This window comes from Camelus dromedarius, chromosome 11, assembly GCF_036321535.1.
Source record: "Camelus dromedarius isolate mCamDro1 chromosome 11, mCamDro1.pat, whole genome shotgun sequence".
Lineage (NCBI taxonomy): Eukaryota > Metazoa > Chordata > Mammalia > Artiodactyla > Camelidae > Camelus > Camelus dromedarius.
Window position 1 is genome coordinate 30,733,124 of NC_087446.1, and position 22,878 is coordinate 30,756,001.

At 42.0% G+C, this 22,878-nt stretch overlaps 1 protein-coding gene across 5 annotated transcripts in view; it reads right to left on the reverse strand.

The window, feature by feature from the left end:
• Positions 1-22,878, reverse strand: part of TMCC3 (transmembrane and coiled-coil domain family 3) — a 261,506-nt gene that overhangs the window by 82,446 nt on the left and 156,182 nt on the right. The window contains exon 1 of one of the 5 annotated variants that reach the window (XM_064491593.1): positions 12,397-12,605. The exons of 3 other annotated variants lie outside the window; for them this stretch is intronic. In XM_064491593.1, coding sequence (XP_064347663.1) covers positions 12,397-12,474 — 78 coding nt within the window. In that variant the 5' untranslated portion in view covers positions 12,475-12,605. Of the gene's footprint in view, positions 1-12,396; positions 12,607-22,878 lie in introns of those variants that run through there. One more of the 5 variants, XM_031463014.2, reaches the window with a different exon arrangement.

Genomic DNA, 22,878 nt, shown 5'->3' on the forward strand with positions numbered 1-22,878 from the left:
TAAACAGCCAGAGTGTTAGTGAAATTTCTCCATAGAACTTAACATGCTCCCATTTATCCAAAAATAGGAACATTTCTGGGTACTAGAAACAGAAAAATGATTTAGTATAAATAAATGCCCTCAGGGGTCACCGGGTGGTAATAGGACATCAATGCACTGAATGAAAGAAGACTCTCTAATTTTGGTGCCCACATTCCCAACAGATGGCAATTCAGTGAGTACTGCTAAACTGCTCAGCACATGAGGTAAACTTTGGCTTTATACAACAAGTATTACTTGATAATCAGCTTGAGTCAGCAGGTTCTGACAAGCACAGTGCCTTTCTCAAATGAGAGTACATGCAATAAAAGCATATTCATTCCACTATTAACACGCTCTGGGGTCAGGTTATAAAATGTTAAGTGTTAGTTTCTGGGCACAACCAACAGTTTTAACCTCCCTCTGTGTCAGACACAGAGATGAAAAGGCACATGGACCTCTCAATAATTAACATAGGTGCATATAACAACCCCTAAATATCTAGTGATATTTAGCAAGCCACAGGGTTCTTAAAAATAGGGATAATTAAGCCAGATACAGCAGCAGTGTATCACCTACAATCATGAAATCTTGTTGTATTTATTATTTTAACATGAGTCATAAATCCACTTAAATTTCCTGGTACCAAGGACAGCACAAGGATGCTAAATACGTTTACTGAGAGGAGCACAAGCTTGAAAGTCATCTGCTGGAAGCTGTTCCTGCTCTTTCACCTCCCTCACTAGGACAGGACAGTGGGCCACCAGTGATTAAGGCAGCATAGAGGGTTCAGGAAGCAACAACACACAGTCTTTTCACTGTACCAGCTTTTGCAAACATGCGGAAAGGACACAATTCTACATTAAATAGAACTTGTTGAGGTAACATCTAATTCAGGAGAATTGAAAGCAAATGTTTAAAAAAACAACAAACTTTACTATCTCTTCTCCTTTATTTTTTGATCTTTCCTTACTGTAAATGATACCAGAATCATGCCTGTTGAAAGTTTCCAAATGTATGAACTAGAGTTCTCAAAATGCTATGTCGAATCCTGGCCTGAGGGCGAGGTGGGGTATCAATCCAGAATAAATGAGCCAAAATTATAATCTTTGACTCAACAGTTTTAAAACCAGAGAAAGAAATCTATAAAAATGAAACCATGCATAGGGACAACACTGTACTTTTAAAGAGAGGTAATTATGCAAAAAATGGTGCAGGAGTAACTATGTCATTTATGTGCAGACATCTTAAAGAGAATCAAATTCTAACCGGAGCAAAGATGAAAATATTTAAAAATAAAAATCATAAAATGTATTTTAAAAAACATGGTGTTTGGTTTTTTGTTTTTTTTTTTTTAAAGAATCAAAGTCCTGAAAGGTCACTCTAAGAATGACACAAACCTGTGAGCCCTAAATTTTAAAATTTTCTTCATGGCAAAGTCTGGTTAGTATATATTCAGTGTTTTCTATATGCTAGCTCTATACACACACAACATATCATTAAGTCAGTGTGGGAAACAGAAGTCTAACGCAGCCCCAAGATTCCTACTCACCAGTGCATACACCCTGTATGATAACTTCCCCCTGTGTGTGAGCAAGACTTGTATGATGAAATTTCACTCCCATCATTAGGTTACATTATATGGCAAGGAGGAAAAAATTTTGCAAATGTAATTAAGATCCCTAATCTGTTGACTTTAGTTCATCAAATAGTGTTATACCTGGGTGGGCCTGGCCTATCAGGTGAGCCCTTGTCTAGAGATAATGCAATAGAGATACTCTCCTGTTGGCCTTCAAAAAACAAACTATCATGTTGTGGAGAGGGCCACATGGTGGGGAATAGTGGGCAGCCTCTCGGGGCTGAGCACGTCAGTCCTACAGCCGCAGGGAACTTAAGTCAGTAAACAACCAGTGAGTTTGGAAAAGGATTCCAAGCCTCAGACAAGACTGTAGTCCTAGCTTACACTGTGATCTCATGCTGCTGAAATTCTGAGCAGAGAATGTAGGTAAGCTGGGCCTGGAACCCTTGGCTCATGGAAACTGTGAGATGATACACAGGTGTTGTTATAAGTGGCTAGATTTGTGCTAATTTGTTACATGACAGTAGAAAGTTAATAGGAATGACAAACTGGAAAAAAAAAACCATTTAATAAGTAAAAAACTTCTACAAACCAATTTAAGAGACTAATAACCCAATAGATAAATGGCCAGAATATATATAACAGGTAGTTCACAATACAGACTAATGTTTTTTTAAAATTGTGGAAATATGATCAACATATTGTACTGTAGCTACATAAGATGTAACCATTCAGAGAATCTTGAGTCAAGGGTACGTGCACATCTCTGTACTACTTTTTACAACTTCCTGTGGCTCTGTAATTATTTCAAAATAAAATTTTTTGAAAATACAATCAACTTCATCCAAGTCAGGAAAAAAATAAATCAAAATGAGCTACCAGTTTTCCCATACCAGAATGGCAAGAATCAAAAAACTTTATAATATATTGTGTCAGAAAGATGTGATTTGAGGTCTGTTCAGACATTGATGGTTATATAAACTGTATCAGTTTCACTCACTGCTGCACCCTCAGCTCCTAGTGTTTGACACAGGTACAGTGTTCAATTTCACAATATCATAATTTAAAATGCACACACCCTCTGATGAGCAATTCCAATTTTAAGAATTTAGACTATTAACATAGTCGTCACATGTGTGAAAAGCAGCAGGCCCAAGGGTAGTCAGTGAGGTGCCTATAATAACCAAAGATTGGAAGCAATATGTATATCCTTTAATAAGAAAATGGTTAAATAAATTATGGAACACCCATATACTGGAGCCCTGAGCAGCAATTAAAACAAGGTCGATTAATCTGCATTGATATGGATCAAGAGTAGAATGTTTTCAAGCTGCTCAAGTCCTGTAGTGCAATTTCACAGCACATCCACATCCACTCATTTGGTCAGTGCTTACAAGCTCCAGCTATGCCCCAGGCTCCACGTCTGGATAAAAAGAACAAAACCATCCCCACGTGAGAGGATGGAGCTAGAACTCACAGGCAGAGAGGGGAGACATGGGAGCCGACAAAGAAAGGAGACAGGGCTCAAGGGCTGCGAAGGGGTGGAAGACAAAAGGTCAGATGAGAGACTCTGGGTATCAGGCTAAAAAGCTGGAATTCTGTCCTGCTGAAGCATTTACAGCAAGATATTGACAAGACAATACGCAAAGCAAACATTTACTATAAAAATAAAGGAGTGGTCCAGTTGGAGAAGTTCCTGATCTGGAGACCTCCTCTGATTTCATTCTAGGTGGGTGTCTTAGGATAGCTCAGCTTGAGCACTTGCCGTAGGCTGAGTCACCAGGCATCCCATCACCGCATGCCTGCAGATGTGCTGAGATCCTTAAAACCATGAGGACAGCATGAAGTCGTCTTGAAATATGCCATCTTATGGGCTGGATTCAGAGGATATACTTCAGACATTCTCTTTATTTAGAGAAATGTTTACATGTAAATGTCTCAAGCATGTGGACTACATTCCTTCACTAGCTCTTGACTCAGTATTTAAGAATGGAATCAAAGCAGCAAACTATTAAACTGCTTTTCTTCAATCCTCCTCTGTCTTCTGTGCTTTTAGTGGCTGAGCTTGTGAGCACTTTGCCTGATGCCAATACACAGCCTGAACAGCTCTTACTGAATGGGCCTCATATTTTCAGATAAACTAAAATCTACACCAACTAGCGATTCAGTCTCAAATCGAGGCCACCTGTTCCAATTAGTGACATTAAAATAGAACACCACTGACTGTCTGAAGTCACATTCCAAGCCTTGTGGATTATCACACCTTTACAAAGACAGGAAAAAAGGGACTTTTGGCCTCAACACACCACAGCACACACAGGAGTAAATACACTGAGGTGTTGAAGCACAGCTTTCACTAAGAGCAGCCTTTCTTTCTGGACAAGTGCTTATATCAAAATTTCTGTGAAAGGGTGCAGCTTAAGGCATTACCTGATTTCTTTACATCACAACAAGCCTGCACGACATCTTAATTAGATTCAACTTTACCTGAGAAAAACACAGACTTTAAATTTCTTCCCCACCCACTTTTTATCCTTGCCTGAAATTCCCAAAGAATCCACATCTTCTGGATGGTCACTCTTTATCCTAAGCCTTCCCTCACCTCAGTTTCTCTCAGGCCATCTGAAGACTAGAAGCACAGTCTGGAACAAGCACAACTCTCACCTTCCCAATCTCTCTCTCCTGCGAGGGTTCCCACCCAGACAAGACTGCCTTCAACTCACCAGGGCGCACTTTTGTGCATCCCAAGCCAATGACTCAAATTGTCACAATCCAGGAGAGAAAAAAAAAGTCTAAGGATCTTCTAGGTCAAGGGCCTAAAAGAAGTATTTTATAAAGGAATGAAGAGAGCTGATACATGAAGGCCAGTGTTTTCCTAAAAATGATTCTGAATCATTTTAGGTGGTAAAAAACTGAAAGCATTAAATACACAGAATAACAGCTAGCAAGTTAGTCCCTTGAAAACAGTCCTCAACCCAACACAGCTGATTCAGTCAAGGAGAAGCCTCTGTTTAGCACTCACCTCTCTCTGACAAAGCTCCCACATTCGCTAATTGTCCTTTTAATCTGGTGCTGCAGGCCCCAGAGACTCAGACAATATTCAGCTAGAGTAGTAACATGGACACTTTAAATGTGAGTTTTAAGGAGTGAAGTGATTAAGCAATATTAAGTAAACAAGGGTCCAGGCGGTCAGAAGCTCTGTGTAGGAGGCGTGGGAATAAGCGAAGTTGGGGAAGCTCTGGCAGACAGCGAGTGGCTCAACGTGAGGATGGCAAACGCAGTGATGGTGTCCTAGCACCACTGCTGGTGGTTCACACAGCTGGCAGGTGGAGGAGCTGACATTCCAGTTTGACTCCAGAGTCCAGCTCTGAGCCCTTCACTCCAGCCATCAAATCCAGAAGTAAACTAAGAGAGTGATGTTGGGGATAAAGAGGAAATGGTGGTCGAAAAAATTTAAGAAGTAAACCGTTGGATGTGGTGGGTAAGGGGGCTGACTGAGGGAGCTTCCCAGGCATCTGGTTTGGGGACTGGCTGTACAGGAAAAGTGTTAACCAGGAATTGGGGGCATTTGAGAAAACGACTTACATTTGACAGAGACTTTGAGGAGCTGTGGAACATCTGGGTAGAAATGTCTTGTGCTATGTGGTAAAGCCACACCTTACTCCGGGTTGGGCTCTCAAGTTAGCATGTAAAGCAGGAACCAAACACACTTTCACTCAGCAGGGCACTTCCCTAGGGACGGGCACTGAAGGTGCCATCTCTCAAAAGGCCAACGGACCCCACCCCAGTCTTCTCCCCAGTGTTGCAGCAGATGATTGCTTCTTTGGCTAAGAACCAGATAACATTTCTGGTTTGTGTTTAAGGGCTGTGTATGGAAATCATATATACTAAGGACACTTGGGGCTGGAAGATGCTCTCAATGAGAGATGCACAGGAATGGAAAGCTTCGAAGGTAAGAGAAGACTGGTGTTGAATTCTGAGTTAAATACGCATCTGATACATTCCATGACTTACGCATCTGGCATATGTCTTTCCCCAATATCCTTTCCCAACAGGTAGAAGGTCAAGACAAAGATGAACTCACGTCTCAAAACTTTATTTTGGGGAAAAAAAAAAGACAATAAAAGGGATCTCAGAAAAAGTAATGTTTAAAAAGTGGCAGCAGATCCAGTACAGCTAAGTAGTTTGATAAGTGAATCATCACTCTTCATTCCAACCCTATCAAAAAATCTGAAAATCAATTCAGAAGGATAATGGCCTAACACTAAATCATTTAAATTCAGTTTTTTTCACCTAAAAAACTCACAAAATTTTAAATCTGTTCATCAATTAATCCTCTACTGAAAATAATTTAAAATTCTCATTCAGTTTCATCACATGTAACTTAGTGACTAACTTGGTATTAAAAAACATTCAAAGTGGTTTTTTTCTAATTGAAATATAGTCGAGATTCACAATGTTGTGATAATTTCTAGTGTACAGCATAGTGGTTCATTTATACCTATATATATTCCTTTTCATACTCTTTTTCATTTGAAGCAGTTTTCTTTTAAGGAATTCTCTTTTAAGACAGAAGATGGTATAATGGTTAGATCTAATCAGTCTGTATTCGTTATATAATTTCACTGGCTACAGTCTGGCTGGATGTCACGTTTCTACTTCTGCAATGGAATAGTCTGGAGTTAATGTCTGAATTCCCTTCCAGTCCTGACATGGAGAAGCCTTTAAGCCTAACTTTCCAACCCTCTGCCTTACGTACGAGAAGCATGTGCCCTCAGCCCAGTGAAGCCTGGGTCCTACAGGGAGACCCTGTGAGGCCAGACTGTGACTCAACTGTCACAGGGAAGAACCACCTTCATTATGTCCTTCAACTGCTCAGCCTCCAGAGACCAAATACCAGACTGGAAGATGATTCTTTAACAATGATTTTAAAGCATAAACTTATCTAACAGCCTTGAAGACCCCCCAAACTACTGGCAAAATTGTTATATGGTAGGCATTAAAAAAAGTCTGTAAATGATCGCTCTAAGTCATTCATTCATCAAATGCTTACTGGTACACACGACTATATGCAAAGGACCGGCAAACTGCTGTGTCGTAAGAATCCCGACCACACGGCTTGGCGGGGTGCCCTGCAGAAGTGGAGCACATCCATCTCCCAGCACTCGACAGGTTTCCTCAGACTGAACTGCTCTCCAGCACTCAGTTCAGAGGCGGCAGATTGGGAAGTGGTTAAAATGCAAGCTCTGGAATTAGATCTGGGTTCATCAAACCCTAGCTCCGCCACTTCCTAACAGCGTCAGAGCCTTGGACAAATTACTCCACCTGCCTGGCCTCTGCTCCCTCATTTATACAATGGTATAAACAGAATATGGTGAGGATTAAGGAGAGAGTGTATTTGAAGTGCTTAATACTGTAACCTGATGCATAGTAAGGAACTGGTACATGTTGGTTATTATCATAGGTGCTACATTCTTCTCATTTATATTCTTTTTGCCTTCTTACAGAGTAAGAATCAACAAACACACTATGTTTTCCTTCAAGCAGCATTGCCCTCCCCCAAGTCAATAGAAGCAGTTGGTTTATGCATAGATCATATATCCCGACGTTCCCTTCCTGAGGGATGTAAAGTCCTTACACTGATTCACAGTGCAGCGATTCATGGTTCTCTTCTCCCTCACCAGCCCCCTCCACTGAAACATAAAAACACAATTAAGAAACAGCAGGGCTGAAAGCTGCAGCCTCTCCTAGGTCAAGATCCGGGCAATTTCCACCCAGAAGGGTGAGGCTGATTTCTGACCTTAACAGCAGCCCTGGAAATTCAGGCAGTGGGTCTGAAGCAAACATACCCTGTGATCCAACTTGGGAGCAGCTGTCTTGGTGCTGTCCAGCGGACGTGACAAGCGGGCGTGCTGGTGGAGGCTGGCAATTTGTTCTCCTTGAGAGGGAGAACTGGTGAGCCTGCAGCAAAGCATCGCTCAAAAAACCCGTCAATCCATCCACGTTACACTTAAGAAAATTCCAACTCAAGAGACTCACCGTTATTCATTATCCCCTAATTAACTCTTTAAAATGAAACAAATTACTGATTAAAAGTGTACTCACAAACCACATACTCAGTTTACCACTTCATCAGGTCAGTGTCACCTACAATAGAGGTCTGTGTCCACTCATTCTGGTTCCTGTCCAGGAAGGAAGCATGCGATCATCAACTTACTACATCACTGCCCAACCATTTCCCTGGTGGGAAGGGCTCTGATATCCCCTTCTTCTTGAATGCTTTTGGCCACTACTCATCATGAAATTCTGGATCTATTTCCAGACTTCAGAATGCTGAAAAATGTCCTACAGGTGGCAACCACGCCTGGCACAAGTTTTACTGCAGACACTAGAGACTCTGTACTTATCATCAGTCCCTCTTGTAAAAGAGAAGAGTATTTCCTGGGGCCATGAGCAAGGTACATTCACCAGATATTAAGCTCCAGAGAGGCCAGACTATCAGTTTTGTTCACCATTATATTTCTGATGCCCAGAATAGCCACAGGCAAAGAGAAGGGGCTCAACAAGTATCTGCTGAATAAGGAAGCCCCTTGCTCTCAAAATGCCCGTGTCTATAAACATGTAAACAATCAATGTGATGAGGAACATGCAATGGAGGGAGGTACCAAATACTAAAAATGCCAGAAAAGTTTCTGTATTGTTCACAAAGGTAGTCTTTCCAGTTTCAAGCTTATGAATACATCTTATATACTCATAACAAAAAAAAATGACTACCATCTCCTGAGTTCTTTATAGACATTACTCATTTATTCCTCACAACACCTCTGTGGTGTGGAAAAGGAAACTAAGACTTGGGGTGATCATGAGGTCCAAGGTGGCACGGTCAGTGAGCAGCACCAGCACAAGATCCGTCTTCTGCGGGCTAGCCTAGGGAAAGTGGTTCTGCAGACAGAACAGACTGGACTGTGCAGGCAGGATGGGGTAGAAGTTGATGAAGTTACAGAGCAAGGAGGAAGCTAGTGCACCAGTTATCTTCTCCTGAGGTCTTACGTGGCTAAACTAAGGTGGGATGACTAGGGAACGCAGGAGGAAGGAACCGATTCCAGAGAAATGCCAAAGACCCCCTGGCACGTCTGACAGACTAGAGATGGGCGGAGAACAGGCACACAGAACAACTGGCAGTTCTGAGTAATATCGTACGAATGGAGCAAGAAACAAAACTATCCACCTCATGTGTGGAGAAAACAGTTAATACTTGAGTGCACACAACCACTGTTTTTTACAAATTCCCTTACTGAAGACTCAACAAGCACTCCCCAAGTAGGGACTATTATCACCTTATACAGACAGGGAACTGGAGGCTCAGAGAGGTTACCTCCTGCCCCAGCAGTCACTCAGATGGGAAGGGTCAAGAGCCAGAATATGACCCAAGCTGTCTGCTCCCAGGGCCCCAGCTGTTCAACACGATACCCAAGTGGCTGAAGATGGCATTTTAGAACATTTAAAATTAGAACTGCCTGGCCAAAATTTGATTCGGACATAACTGATGAATAAAAACCCATTATTGTATAGAAAGCAGACTGCCTATATTCTTAAAAAGATAATAGGCTTTAACTATCTAGGGCATTAAAAAAAAAAAGTAGGATTCTAATTGTGTATGCTCTTTCTTTTAAATTAGAGAGGTATTATGTGCATTGAGTTTTACCATGCACTATTTCTGAGTTATACCAAGATGAAGTTTAAAAATGTGAATGATCCTGATTTGTCAGCTTAGAGACAAGCATAGAATTCATTAACTCTATTACATTTTCACTGATGGGGGAGAAATTTAGGTTAATCCACCTGGCTTTAAAAATAGACTTGTACACTGTTAAAATAGTATATTCATTCTTATTCCAGTCGCAAAGGCTTAAACTCAGCAAGAGAAACGTCTATTTTCCCTATTACCTTAACCAGGTATCAGTTCTGAACTCAAGAAAATGAGCATTCAGATAAATAACAAGTTCACACTGTATAGCTCAGGGAACTATATTCAACATCTTGTAGTAACTTATGGTGAAAAAGAATATGAAAACAAATATGTATCACTGAACCATTATGCTGTAAACCAGAAATTGACACAACATTGTAAACTGACTGTACTTCCATAATATATATATATATATGTATATACAATAAAAAAAAAAAAAAGACCATTCTGTAACCAAGAACTTGATCTCAAGAGTCCTAGGCCCTGCCTGGGTGGAGACTGCGGATCTTGGAAGGGCTAATCAAGTCTTCAGATGCACCTCTAGTTCTCATTACAGTGTTTTTAGGGGAGCTAATTTACCAAATGAGTCCATAAAGAGATTCTTTTTAAATGCTATATTCAATGGTTTATTGCCAAGGAGAAGATGACATTAAGAAATTAAACCTTAGTGCCCCTTGATGTTTTCCCTCAGCATCACATACTTTCTGAGTGTCAAGAAAATACATCTTTATACCTACATCTGAGTGAGTTCCACCAAACAGAAGCTAGAATCACCTAATGGGATACTTTCTGCACAGGAAAACTGTTGCTGTATTCCTTCATTACAGCAGGCTTACCACTGCCTTCAGGACAGACTCAAAATTACATCAGCCACACTTAAGAAAAGTTTTAATGAGTTTACAAAATGCCCACTAGTTCTCTCTATTCCTTGCTGTCTCAACAATAAACATCCTAAAAGCAGACAACCAAGAAGTTCAAGCAGGGATCTCTGCATCATCAGTGCTGGAGAACTTGGGATCACCGTCCACTAAGTTCTAGTCCTCCTTGCTCTGACTTCTTCTAATCCTCACTAGATTTCATTTGCCCAATAAGCTAATTTAGAATAATCAGTACATATAACGCCTAACTCAGTTTAAATACACGGTTTATTTAAAAACAGGTATCTCCAAGCTAACAAAATAATGCAGTAGTGTAACACTGTCAATAGGGCTTTAAATAAGAAACTCCCTTCACATAACGCTGCGGCTGCAGTACTGTAACAGAAAAGAGGGGTGTGGAAATGGAACACTGGCAGATGCAGCAGAGATAAAGTCTGCAGTTGACTTGCACATTTGCTTTGCCACTTTCCATCTCAGTAGGTGAGGTAAAAAGAGTGAGTTTTGGAAAGTTCCGAGAGTTTTGCCAAGTCAGGTTGCTTAAATGGGCTCGCAAAGAGCCATCAACCAATCCTGTTGTTTACACGAAGATTTATCACAGCTGTGACAAGAGAAACCAAGCTTCCACAGTTGTTTCAAATCTGAAATTTCTTGTCAACTTCATTGACATTACAAAACCCCACCCCCATTACAAATACATTAGGAAAAGATCTTCACCTTTTTAAACTTCAACTTTAAGTGAAGTTAACACTGTGTTAATCAGCAGTCATCCCTCCAAAAATTCCTAACTGTAGGTAACCAAAGATCTTTCATCAATGTTTTCTTCCAAATAGAGTTTCTAGTTATTTCCTTTACAAACTATGTTATAAAACTTTTGAAGAAAGTGCAAAAAAAAATTCTTTTGTAAGGAGAGGAGAGTGGACTGGATGCAGGAGGGGGTATCCCCCTAAATATATTTAATCTGAAAAAATGTAAATCATCCTGTTGATTAACAGATGTTAAGGGAAAACCGGTGAAACACCAGGGACTAGTTACTTCACTTCTGGGGTAACTGATTACTCCTGCGAGTTACGATTAAACACTTAAATCCTGCACAAGGGGCCGCACAACATTTCTGTCACTATTGCTACTTTTCCCATCGCGTCGGCCTCTCGATCTTGGAGGTGGCAGGCCAGAGTTCGAGCACGACTCCATGAACTTTATAATGGAGGCCAACAATCAAAAGCTGAGATCGTACAAGTGAGTAGCTGGTAAAGAACACCTCGAGGTATTTCCTGCCCGAACAAAAGCCAGGGTGGAAGAGACACTGTTCTAAACGGCACTAAACTCTGCCAAGATGAGGACGAAGTGTTGAGCCTCACTCAATTAAACACTGTTAAACACTGCAGGAGAGCAAAGGTATCACTGAGGAGGGCGGAGGCTTCCTCTCCTCCAAAGGACCCCAGTGCAGGCTGAGGCCTCCCTCTGCTTTCAAGCACTATACGGCTCGTCTCTGCTGCATACTCCGAAAAGCTATTTTCGCCCACAGCCAAAATCAGCAACAGCAAATTACACTGCAAACAATGGAGAGGGCGCCTGCTCGGCACGCCTAGAAACTCCGGAGAGGCAGAGCGCACACTGACTTTTCACTGCCCCAGGAAAAGCCGGGAGGAGTGGCCGCGGGAAACCGGGAAGCCGGTCCGCCGCCTCCCCGCGCTCCGGTGGCGCACGGCGCGCGGGCTCCGGACACCCGCCTCGAGCCCGAAACCCCAAAGGCTGGGGACCCGCGGCAGCATAAGGGGAGGGAGGCAGTACCCCGGGGACAGGGTGCCGGGATCCCCTAGCGTCCCGCACCGCACGGCGGGCGCTCCCTGGTGGAGAGGGCGGCTGAACGCCGGCCGTCGAGGAAACCAGGACGTGCAGGGACCGACGAGCGGCGGAGGGTGGCGGATAGGCGGCTTTGCGTTGCCCCTGCCCCGGAGGAGGACTGGGGGGTCTCGGAGCCTTAGGCCGGGCTCTCACGCCCCTCTTCCCAGCTCCTTCAGCTCGGACAGGGAGGGGAAGCCCGCGCCCGGGGCCGCGGGGGTCGGAGTGAGTGAGGGAGGCAGGCGGCGAAACGCGCAGAGCGAGGTCGTTCCCGCGGGAGCCCAAGCCCACCCAGTCTCGCCCCTCGGCCCGGCGCCCCCGCCTCTCACCCGGCTCTTGTAGCGGTGGTGCCGGCCCGGGTCGGAGTAGGTGCGGTCCACGGTGAGCGCCGCGTCGCTGCCTGGCATCTCGGTGCTCGCGCCGGGAACTTTCCCGGGGCCCCGGGACGCCGCGGCGCGAGCTGCGGGCCGTGCTCGGGCTCGCTCCGGGGGGCCGCGGCCAGGGGGTGGCGAGGGCTGCTGCAGCTGCGGCTGACACCCGCGCGGCCGCCCTGCGCCGCAGCCGCCGCTGAGTGGAGGGGAAGGCGGGGCAGGGAAGAGAATCTCCGCCCCCTTCCCCTCCCCGCCGCTCCCCAGCACGCCCCGCAGGGCGGAGACCCCTCGCCAGGTGCGGTTTCTCTGCCTCCCTCCCTTGCTGAAACTTGATTCCACCCCCTCCCATACTGCCCTCTTTTGCGTCAAGAGATGAGCGACATCTCCACTATTTGTTGACTTATCTGTATGTTTATGGTAAAAGATGGATTTTTGGCAAGATGTAGAGGCTTGCCTTAAATGCTTTCTTTCATGTTACTCTTTTATTCAACGTGCACTACAGGACATCTACTATGTGCCAGGCCCTGGGGTAGAGACCAGAGTTGGTTTTGTTTGTTTGGTTTTTTAAAGCCCGTGTTTTTCTTCTTCTAATTCCACTGAGCAAAGAATACACTTCCCCCTAAACATGTATGTATGTGTGGTGCTGCGTATTTCAATTTTACATGTTTGGCTCACCTCTATGTTGGAAGCTACCTGAAAGTCAAGACATATCTTTTCATTTTAGTATTTCTACTTCAGTGAATAGTCCCTGCCCGCAAGAAATACGGACTCTACAAGAGACATTCAGAACACCTGGTCTGGTGATACAGGTGTAATAGTAAGAGACTGAAATACTGAAAGCGCAGCTGGTCCCACGAGGAGTTAGAGAGCAATGCGACCAGCCTAGAAGGAAAGAAGGATGTACTCCTCCCCTTCAAAGGGTTGAGGAGGGAGGGACGTAGGCAGAAGAAAAGTACTGAGCATAAAAACAAAGATACGTTTGGTAAACCTCAAGTCATCGGTTTAAGGGTTGTCTTCAGGAACAGAAAGATGATGGTAAAAGGAGGTGGAGACCATGCGGTGCTGGGTTCCACTTTCAAGGCTGAGAAGTTCAGCCCTATTCTTGGGTATTGGGCAGCTGCTGGAGGTTTCTGAATGGGGAAATGACAATATCAGGATGGAAATTTAATAAGAAGAAATACCTGATAGTTGTGTGAAGCACTGATTAAGGAAGAGTAAGGCACACAAGTTAGAAGGCCCCTGCAAAAATTGAGAACAACCTAAACATCCTTCAGAAGGAGACTGAGTAAGCAAATTATGATATGTGCATCCAGTGAAGTATTAGTAACTGTAACAGTATCTGTAACACATATGGTTAAGTGAAAGAATAATATATATGATATTCCACCATTTGTGTAAAAACAGAATATGTATATGGGCTTAAATATTAATACAATATTTCTGGAGGATAAACAAAACCTAGGGAAATAGACAAGAAACTGATGGCAGGAGAGGAGAACTAGGTAGCTAGAAGGAAGGGACAGGGATTTATTTTTCACTGTAAATGCTTTTTAAACTTGAATTCTTGAATTGTGTGCATATACTAACTACTCAAAAAGTAAAATAAAAAAATATTTTTAAATAAAGAGGGCAAACTTATTAAGTAACTTAAGAAGAAACAGAAAACCTCACATAGCCCTAAAACCATTCAAGAAATGAAATCAATACTTTAAAATACCTGCCACATACAACACAACTACACCAGGCCCAGAGAATTTTTCAGGTGAGTTATTCTGAAGCAGGGAAGAGAGAGATCAAATGTTAGTGTGTGTGTGTGTGTGTGTGTGTGTGTGTGTGATCTTAGCCAGGATGGGCAGAGAAGGCCTCCATCATAAGGTGACACTTGAGTGGAGACCTGAGAAGAAAGGGAGCCAGTCATGTAGATACCTGAACATTTCAGACAGAAGGAATGGAGTGACATGCTTTGCCTTTTCAGTTGTGGGGGGAAAAAATGATCCCTACCTCACAGCATACACAAAAATCAGTACCAGATAGATTAAAGACTGAAAGGAAAAAACACAACTTTTAAAACTGCCAGAAGAAAATGGGAGAATATCTTATGATCTTAAGTCATAAAAAGCAGTTCATCAAAAGCAAAAACCATAAAGATTCAGCTACATTAAAATTTTAAAACTTCTGCTTATGAAATGAAATAATAATAAGCTGAAAAGAGAAGCCACAAACAAAACTAGAACTAAAAAAATTAATAGGGATGAATTTCACAAACAATCCTGAGAAACAAAAAAAAAAGCAAAGCACATAAAATTACCTGTTGTGAGATTCTATTCACGTAAAGTTAAAAAACATGAAGAATAAATGACATTTTTAAAAGTAAACAAAGATACATAGTTAAACTATTAAGAAAAGCAAGAGCCCGACAAACACAAATGTCAAGACAGTATTTATCTCTGGTAGGGAACAAAGAGGACTCAGGAGGAGAGGGTGCAAGATTATAAATAATGCCATGTTTAACAAATGACTACTGGTATACTGATGTGTATTTGTTCACACACACATACAAAATATTTCATAATAATTTAAAATTTTAAAGGCAACGAAGACTCGAAGGACAGATGTGATGATCACATCCTTAATCCTAGACTTAAGTCACCAGTAGGGGTATCTACTCAAATACAGAAATGTAATAGCACTTTTACAAATATAAATCTTGACATAAAGGCAAGATGGTCTGCTATTATTAACTTAAGTCCTTGAGTCAATTTAATCTTATAAACACCCATTCTGAAATCTATGAGAGTCTATCTCTGGGTTCCCCCCATCATTTACCTGCTACCTCGTTTTTTCTCAGGCACCTAAGGCTATAGAAAGTATACTGCTCAGTTGTGTGTGTGTGTGTATATAACTGTGTCTGTGTGTAACTTTAGAGAGGTCAGACTTAAAAAGTTTGGGCTTATGGTTGGTGTGACAACAGGCACCGACTTTTCATTTCTATTACTGTCTTGGTGTTGCTGAGAACTCCATCCTGGAAATGCTCACCCTCCGTGAAAAGGTTGAATTAAAACTTTATTAGGCTTGCTTCAATTTCAATTAGCAGAGGATGTTCTTTTTTAGATCATTTAGATTTATTTCATAAGCTAGTTGCCCAAAAGCTGCTCTACTGGGCTCTCACACTAAATAATGTTTTTAAAAGCCCAAATTAAATAGCACAAGAGCAAGCTCCCCAGAAAAGAAAGAAAACAAGCAGTGCTGTTCACCATTTGGCTCTCCTATTTGGAATCAGGACCCACGGGGAAAACAGACCATGTGCCCCCATTTGGAGGCAATGCCTAGGGTTTTGTCAGTCCCTGAGAAAGAAAAGAGAGGGAAAGAAAAAAATGCAATTTCTCCTACCAGTGTAAGAATTACCTCTCTCTGCAAAAGTAATGGGGGAAAAAAAATCACACTTTTAAGGTAACAAATGCAGTCAGAACAATAAGGAATACAAAGGTACAAAATCTAAGCTGTGAAATAAGAATTTACTTCCAAAGTGTACATGGCACAATAAAGGAGCATATGTTGAGCACCAAAGAAGTGGAATAGGTCATTTGAGCTATAATAGTTTAAAGTTTAGAATGACTAGAAAGGGCTTCATAAAAGAGGTAGGATTATACTTGACTTTTATAGTACATATTCGTTGGTTTTTGCCTGCCCAGCATCCAGTTTCTTATTCTCAAAACAGTGCCTGGATTTTTCTTTTGGGACCTATCCTACCCCAGCCTTCAATCCAAGTGGTTTAGGTGAGGCTGACCATTCCCTACCCCTGGCTCCAGGGAGAAGCATGTGATCCAGACTTGGCCAATCAGAGTCACTGTGCCTTGTGCAGAGACAAGCACATGACCCAGTCTGAGCCAACTAGAGCCACCCCTGATACTTCTGCTAGAACTGCTGGGAAAGAACTGCGCCTTTCAGCAGGCATGGCTAAGCTGGAAGAATGTAAGCCTGCTGCTGTGGTGGGTGTCCTTGCTGGATGTGGTAGACATACAAAGACAGACTCCTCTGTGAGGAAAACAGAGCCATGGAAGGAGAAAGACTTATTACTGAATTGTTAGAGCACTAGATCCAGCTTTTCCCACTATCTGTTGCTGTATGACAAATCACCTTAAACATACTGGCTTACAAGAGCTACCGTTCATTGGCCCATGATCCTGCAATTTGAGCAGACCTCCAAGGGGGTGGGGGTGGCTTTTCTCTGCTCCTCGTAACATTGACTGGGGCTGGAGTATCCAAGATGGCTTCACTCACGTGTCAGCACCTATAGGAATGGGGGTGACTGGAACTCATGGGGCTAGCCAGGTCTCTGCTCTATATATACTTACATTTTTTAACAAAGTATTTTTATATTTTATGGTCTCTCATCTGCCAGGGCTCCCCTATGCCCACCAGAGTAGTTGGACTTCTTTACACAGTGACTTCCAAGAGATCACAAATAAAAGCTGTCTGACCTCCCAAGGCCCAGCCTGGAGCTGGGAGAATATCACTTCTGTCACTTCTATTGGTCAAAATGCGGCAAAAGCCCAGCCCAGACTCAAAGGGAGGAGAAACAGTATCCACCTCTTGATGGAAGGAGGAGTGTGCACATATGGGGACGGGAGAAACTGCCGGCTGCCATCACAGCAGCAGATCCACCACATCAGATATGGCTAGACTCCCTCTCCAGTAATACGGAGCAAGGTATTCCTCTTTTTGCTTAAACCAGTTTCAAAATTCCTGACTAATACAACATTCAATGCTGAGTATGGGTAGAAAGAGGGCAAAGAGAAGGGTAGCATTTCAAGAGAAAGCAAGAACTGTGGACAGCATGAATAGAGGGTGAATGAACAGAGAATTCTAGTGGGGACCCAGGATTTTCTCAGGCCACTAGCTAGAGAGCCTTCCTTGTTCAGTCTATGCTAGATGACCTCCTGTAGACTGTTTAATTATAGCCTCTATCTCTCAAAATTTATAATATCTTACCATGTTATTTAAGTATTTTATGTGATAATTTATAGGTGCTGTCCCCTGATTAGATTGTAGACTACCTGAAGGGAAAGACTATGCCTTCTAGGTAACTGTGTACAGTCCTGGTTCCTAGCATAGTATCAGGTATTCAGTGCATCCTTGCTGAATGAATGGATGGATTCAACATTTATTAAATGCTTAGTTATGTTCCAAACACTAGGGTTTAAAAAATGAGCAAGGCATAAGCAAAAGGTAGCTTTTGACCTCAAGGGGTTGGAATGAACAATATATAAGGATGAAGATCTGCTGAACGATGAGTGTTACCAATTTTCAGATACTGACTAGTGACTGACGTTTTTCAACTCTGCAACTCTTTATGGAGCACCTTTAACCTTGAGGTGATGGGCTCTGCTTTTGGTGCGGGGATATAAAAATAAGTTAAGACATGGTCCAGTCCTGAAGGGGCATCCGATTTAGACAGCGAGACAGCCAAAAACAAAAAAGTTGCTACAGATGCAAAGATAGTTATATCCTTGATACAGAGGTGGGACAAAGGAAAAAAATGGTCTTCTCGTGAACCTCACCTCCTTAGGTGTTCCAGGCTTACCATAACATAGCGTGGAGAAGGAAATAAACAGAAAGGAAAGTCTGACTTTAAAGATGAAAATGCAAGCCTCTTATAAAGTAAAGGAAATTCCTTTCATATTCCATTTTTTTGGAGGGGGAGGAAATTAGTTTTATTTATTCATTTATTTTAATGGAGGTACTGAGGATTGAACCCAGGACCTCGTGCATGCTAAGCACAAGCTCTACCACTGAGCTATATACCCTTGTCCACATACTCCATTTCGATCATAGGAAAGTGTTTCTCTGGAGGAAAAAATTATAAAACAAAAAGCACAGCAAGCATTTTTTTTCCGAGGGATTTAAGGACAGAGAGAGGGAAGAGAAGACTAAATCAGATTTTAAAGATTTATTCAACTAGCTTGAGGTGAACACATGGTGATATAGACAAGATTTGTTTATACTGCAGTTCAGAAGCTTCCAGGGCTGATGCAAATATGAATCTCTAATTTTAACTGCCTGACTTACAGCCAAGTGGAAATGGCCACTCCTAATGTTTATATTTAATTGTTAACATAGCCCATTCTATATGACTGTAAGAACACAATCACTGCTACTTACTTAGCATTAGCAATCACCTGGCACATAGAAGCCCCAAACTTCCACTTGGCAAGATTTTGATAAAAACAGGAAAGTAGTCTCAACTCAAACTCTGCAGGCTAGGGAACTTTCCTTCTAAGATTCCTTTTTTCAGAAAATGCAACAATTTCATGCTATTGATTTCTCAAGAGCAATGAATCTTAAAGAGGATTCTACAGGGAGACTTTAAGTGTTCAGAAAACTGGTCTCCTACATTTATCTTCCCTGCAGATATGAAGCTACATTAAAAAGAACAAAAATGTATTTTATCTCATCAAAATGAAAAACTTTTGCCTTGTGAAAGACCTTGTTAAGAGGATGAAAAGATAAGATACAGATGGGGAGAAATATTTGCAAAACCACATATCCAATAAATTAGTTAGATTGGTATCTAGAATAAAGAACTTGAAAACTCAGTAATGAAAAAATAAACAATCCAACTAAAAAATGGGCAAAAGGCATGAATAGACATTGCATCAAAGAAGATATACAGATGAAAAGATGTTTAATGTCACCAGCCATTAGGGAAATGCAAATTAAAACATCAGTGAAGCATCACCACATACCTATTAGAACCTATCAGAATGGTTAAAATAAAAAATAGTGATAGCACTAAATGCTGGCAAAGATATGGAGAAACTAGATAATTCATACATTTCTGGTGGGAAAGTAAAGTTGTACAGCTTCTCTGAAAAAAAGTTTGGCATTTTCCTATAAAACTAAACATGCAAATACCATATGACTCAGCAATTGCACTCTTGGACATTTATCCCAGAGAAAACACGTTCACATAAAAACCTGCACAAAAATGTTCATAGTAGCTTTATTCATAAAAGCCAAAAGCTGGAAACAGCCCAGATGTCCTTCAACAGGTGAATGGTGAAACAAACTGTGGGACATCCACACTATGAAATACTGCTCGGTAATAAAAAGTACACACTACTGATACACAACAGCTTGGGTGAGTGTTGAGGGGCCTACGTTGTGTTAGGAAAGCTACCAAAGGTTATATACCATATGATTTCATCCATGTAGCATTCTTGAAATGACAAAATTTTAGAAATGGAGAAGAGATTGGTGGTTTCCAAGGATTAGGAACTGGGCCAGGAGAGAGAGGGTTGCAGGAGGAGGTGGCTACAGTTATAAAAGAGCAACACCACGGATCCTGTGGTGATGGAACCCCTCTGTATCTTGACTGTGGTGGATAGCACCCACTCACGTGATAAAACTGCAGAGAACTAAACACACCACACACACACACAAACACAGTCATCCCCCGGTACCCACAGGGCATTGGTTTCAGGACCCATTGTGGATACCAAAATCCACAGATGCTCAAGTCCCATAGTCACCCCTCAGTATTCATGGTTCCACATCCTCGGCTTTAACCAACTGCAGATTGTGCAGTACTGAATGCGTTTACTGAAAAAAATCTGCTATAAGTGGACCCACGCAGTTCAAACCTGTGTGATGTTGTTTGACAATCAACCATACAAGCAAAACTGAGAGAAATCTGAATAAGATCATGGATCGTGTCAATGTTAATATGATATTTGTACTACTAGTTTTGCAAGATGTTGCCTTTGAGGAAACTAGGCAAAAGGTACATGGGATCTCTCTGTATTATTCCTACAACTGTACATGAGTGTACAATTATCTCAAAATTAGAACTTTAATTTAAAATGTATTTTAAGTTTAAGTGCAACTGTGGTAATTTTCACACGAAAATCTCTGGGTTTGGGATTGGGGGGAATAACCCAGCAAGTAGGAGTGGGTGGTACAGGGAATTTTTTTCTCTGGGGAAGTTGTCCACAGAGCAGAGTTCTTCCAGGTTCTGGCCCCTTGTTGCATCAGAGGAGGGGACCAGCTGTAGAAATTGAGGGGCAAGGGACAGACCGTGGGCAGTGCTCAATGCGACCACCACCATCGGTACCTGGCTGCAGCTACACTGTGTCTTAAAGTCAATGATGAAGACTCTGAGGCCAAGGGCAGACAGAGACCTTTATCCTGGGCCCACCAGCGCTGAGCACAGCGTCTACACAAAGTATCATTCTTTAAGATTTCTGTTGAATAAATGACTGACAATTAAGCCCTGATTTGGTTGGAAGAGTACATCAAAGTTCATAGATTTGGTTCAGGTTCAAAATGACTCATTACACACTGAGTTGTTTAGTAAAAATTTACACTGTAAGTAAAAGGCAAAAATGTACATTCTCTACATTGAATAGAGAACTCTGCGAATTCGTTTGCTATGTTCTGCTGTGGGGTCCCTGTGTTGGTTTGAGTCTTTGTATTGTATCGTGTAACACATAGATTATAACGTGAGTGCTGTGTCACTTCTAACCTCTTGAGTCTACCATTCACTAGGAAACTGTTTCACTGTCTGATCATTGTGTGCGACTCTTGGCTGTCTCCTCCTGCAGTTTTCCCAGAAGTCGCAGCAAGGACGGAAAACAAACGTAGGTGAAAATGCCTTACTTTGTGCTGAGCACAGAGTGTTCTGCTCGGTTAAGCCCTTAACTGGAGTTGTGATGCTGAGGGTTCCGACTCCACTCCATCACAGAGGCAGCTGTTCTCTGGAGATCTCGAGCTGACTCCATGCTATGCTTGACCAGCCAAGGAGAATTCTTTCTTATCCAGCACATACCGAACCTGAAGGATGAACTAGCTACACTGCAGGAACACAATGTTTGTGAGTTCACTTTCCATTTTATCGACTCACTTTGCAAGATAAGACTGGTGGCAGATGAAGTTGCCAGAGAAATCTGATGTGACACAAACAGGTACAACCCCTCTGAAGCACGATTTGGCATGATCTCATAAAGCTGAAGGCATGCCTACCCTGTGACCCAGCCTCTCCACTCCTCAGTACGTATCCCAGAGGACACAAGTCAACCAGGACACACATACAAGTATGTTCATAGTGGTATGAGCCCTCATATGGAAACAACCCAATTGTCACCAACAACAAATGGGTAAATATGTTGTACTATGGTTGTTTCCCAATTAATGTCAGTCATCTGTTACTAAAAATCAAACATTCTGCATGAAAATGCTAACCAGAGCCTATTTCTCTTAACTCATTATACAAAGTGAAGTTTTTCTGTTATATGTAGCCAGACCTAATACTGACTGACCCAGAGCCTAACAAAAGCCTGGTATAAAGTATCCAAATGTTGACACTTCCTGTCCCGCCCCACCCCAATCCCCAAATGTTCAGAGCAAAATGGTCAACAGAAGCCTCAAAACATTTTGCCACTGAAGAATAAGAAAAAATCTTCCTCCATTTCTTCTGTGTCTTCTTACAGAATCTCTACTATATAGCACTCTGTACGGAGTCAGCAAATGACAACAGTTATTTATTTAGCCTACTTCATCTGCACAGAAAGTGTAAATGCATCAATTCTGAGTTATGCCAAACCCCTTTCCTGCCCCCACTTCTGTAATAGTAGGTGCTATTATTTTTTCCATTTTCTGAGTAGATAGTAGTCAATCTATTTCTGAATAGATTAAGTGATTTGACTACGGGTACCCAGCTAATAATTGGCAAAAGTGGAGTCCAAATTCTGGATCTATTTGACACCAAAGCTGATTTACTAGTTATGTATCCTTGGACAATATGTTTAAACTTTATATGCCTCAGTTCCCTCACATGTAGAATGGGGATAATTGCACCCCACTAAACAATAACTGTCTCTTAACCAAAGGCCTATGCTGGCACCACTGAGAACGGGAACAGAGGCGAAAACCTCAGTGTATCTGGAAACCCCACTGCTGCATGGCCCCTCATGTAACTTGTAGCTCATATGAACCTGTCTTGCCCCCACCCCCTGCTTGACCTTTTGCTTCTACCAAACAGTCTGATGAACATCAGCATTCCTGATAGCCCCAGGAAGACAATTTCTATAGTCTAAGCCTCTTGTTTCCTATTCTTCATCTGAGAAGGAAAATGAACAGGGCTTTTGAAATTCAAAATTACATCATTAAGAGTTTATCATCCATCTGAAGGCTCCTTGTAAATCTTTTTCTCTTTTTTAAAAAAATCATTTCCAAGCACTTCTAGATTTTCAGTTTTGCATTTCAAGTTTCACATAACGAGAACTCAACTCTCATATCACTGTGGAAGTGACGGTGAAATTTCCTACAAGTATATAGAAGTACTCACCCACCTAGCTGACAGCTTTGAAATGTAGTCTATAGTTCTATTACTTCTCATTGCTTTTTGCCAGATCAGCTGTGGATGATGCGCACTCAGTGAAT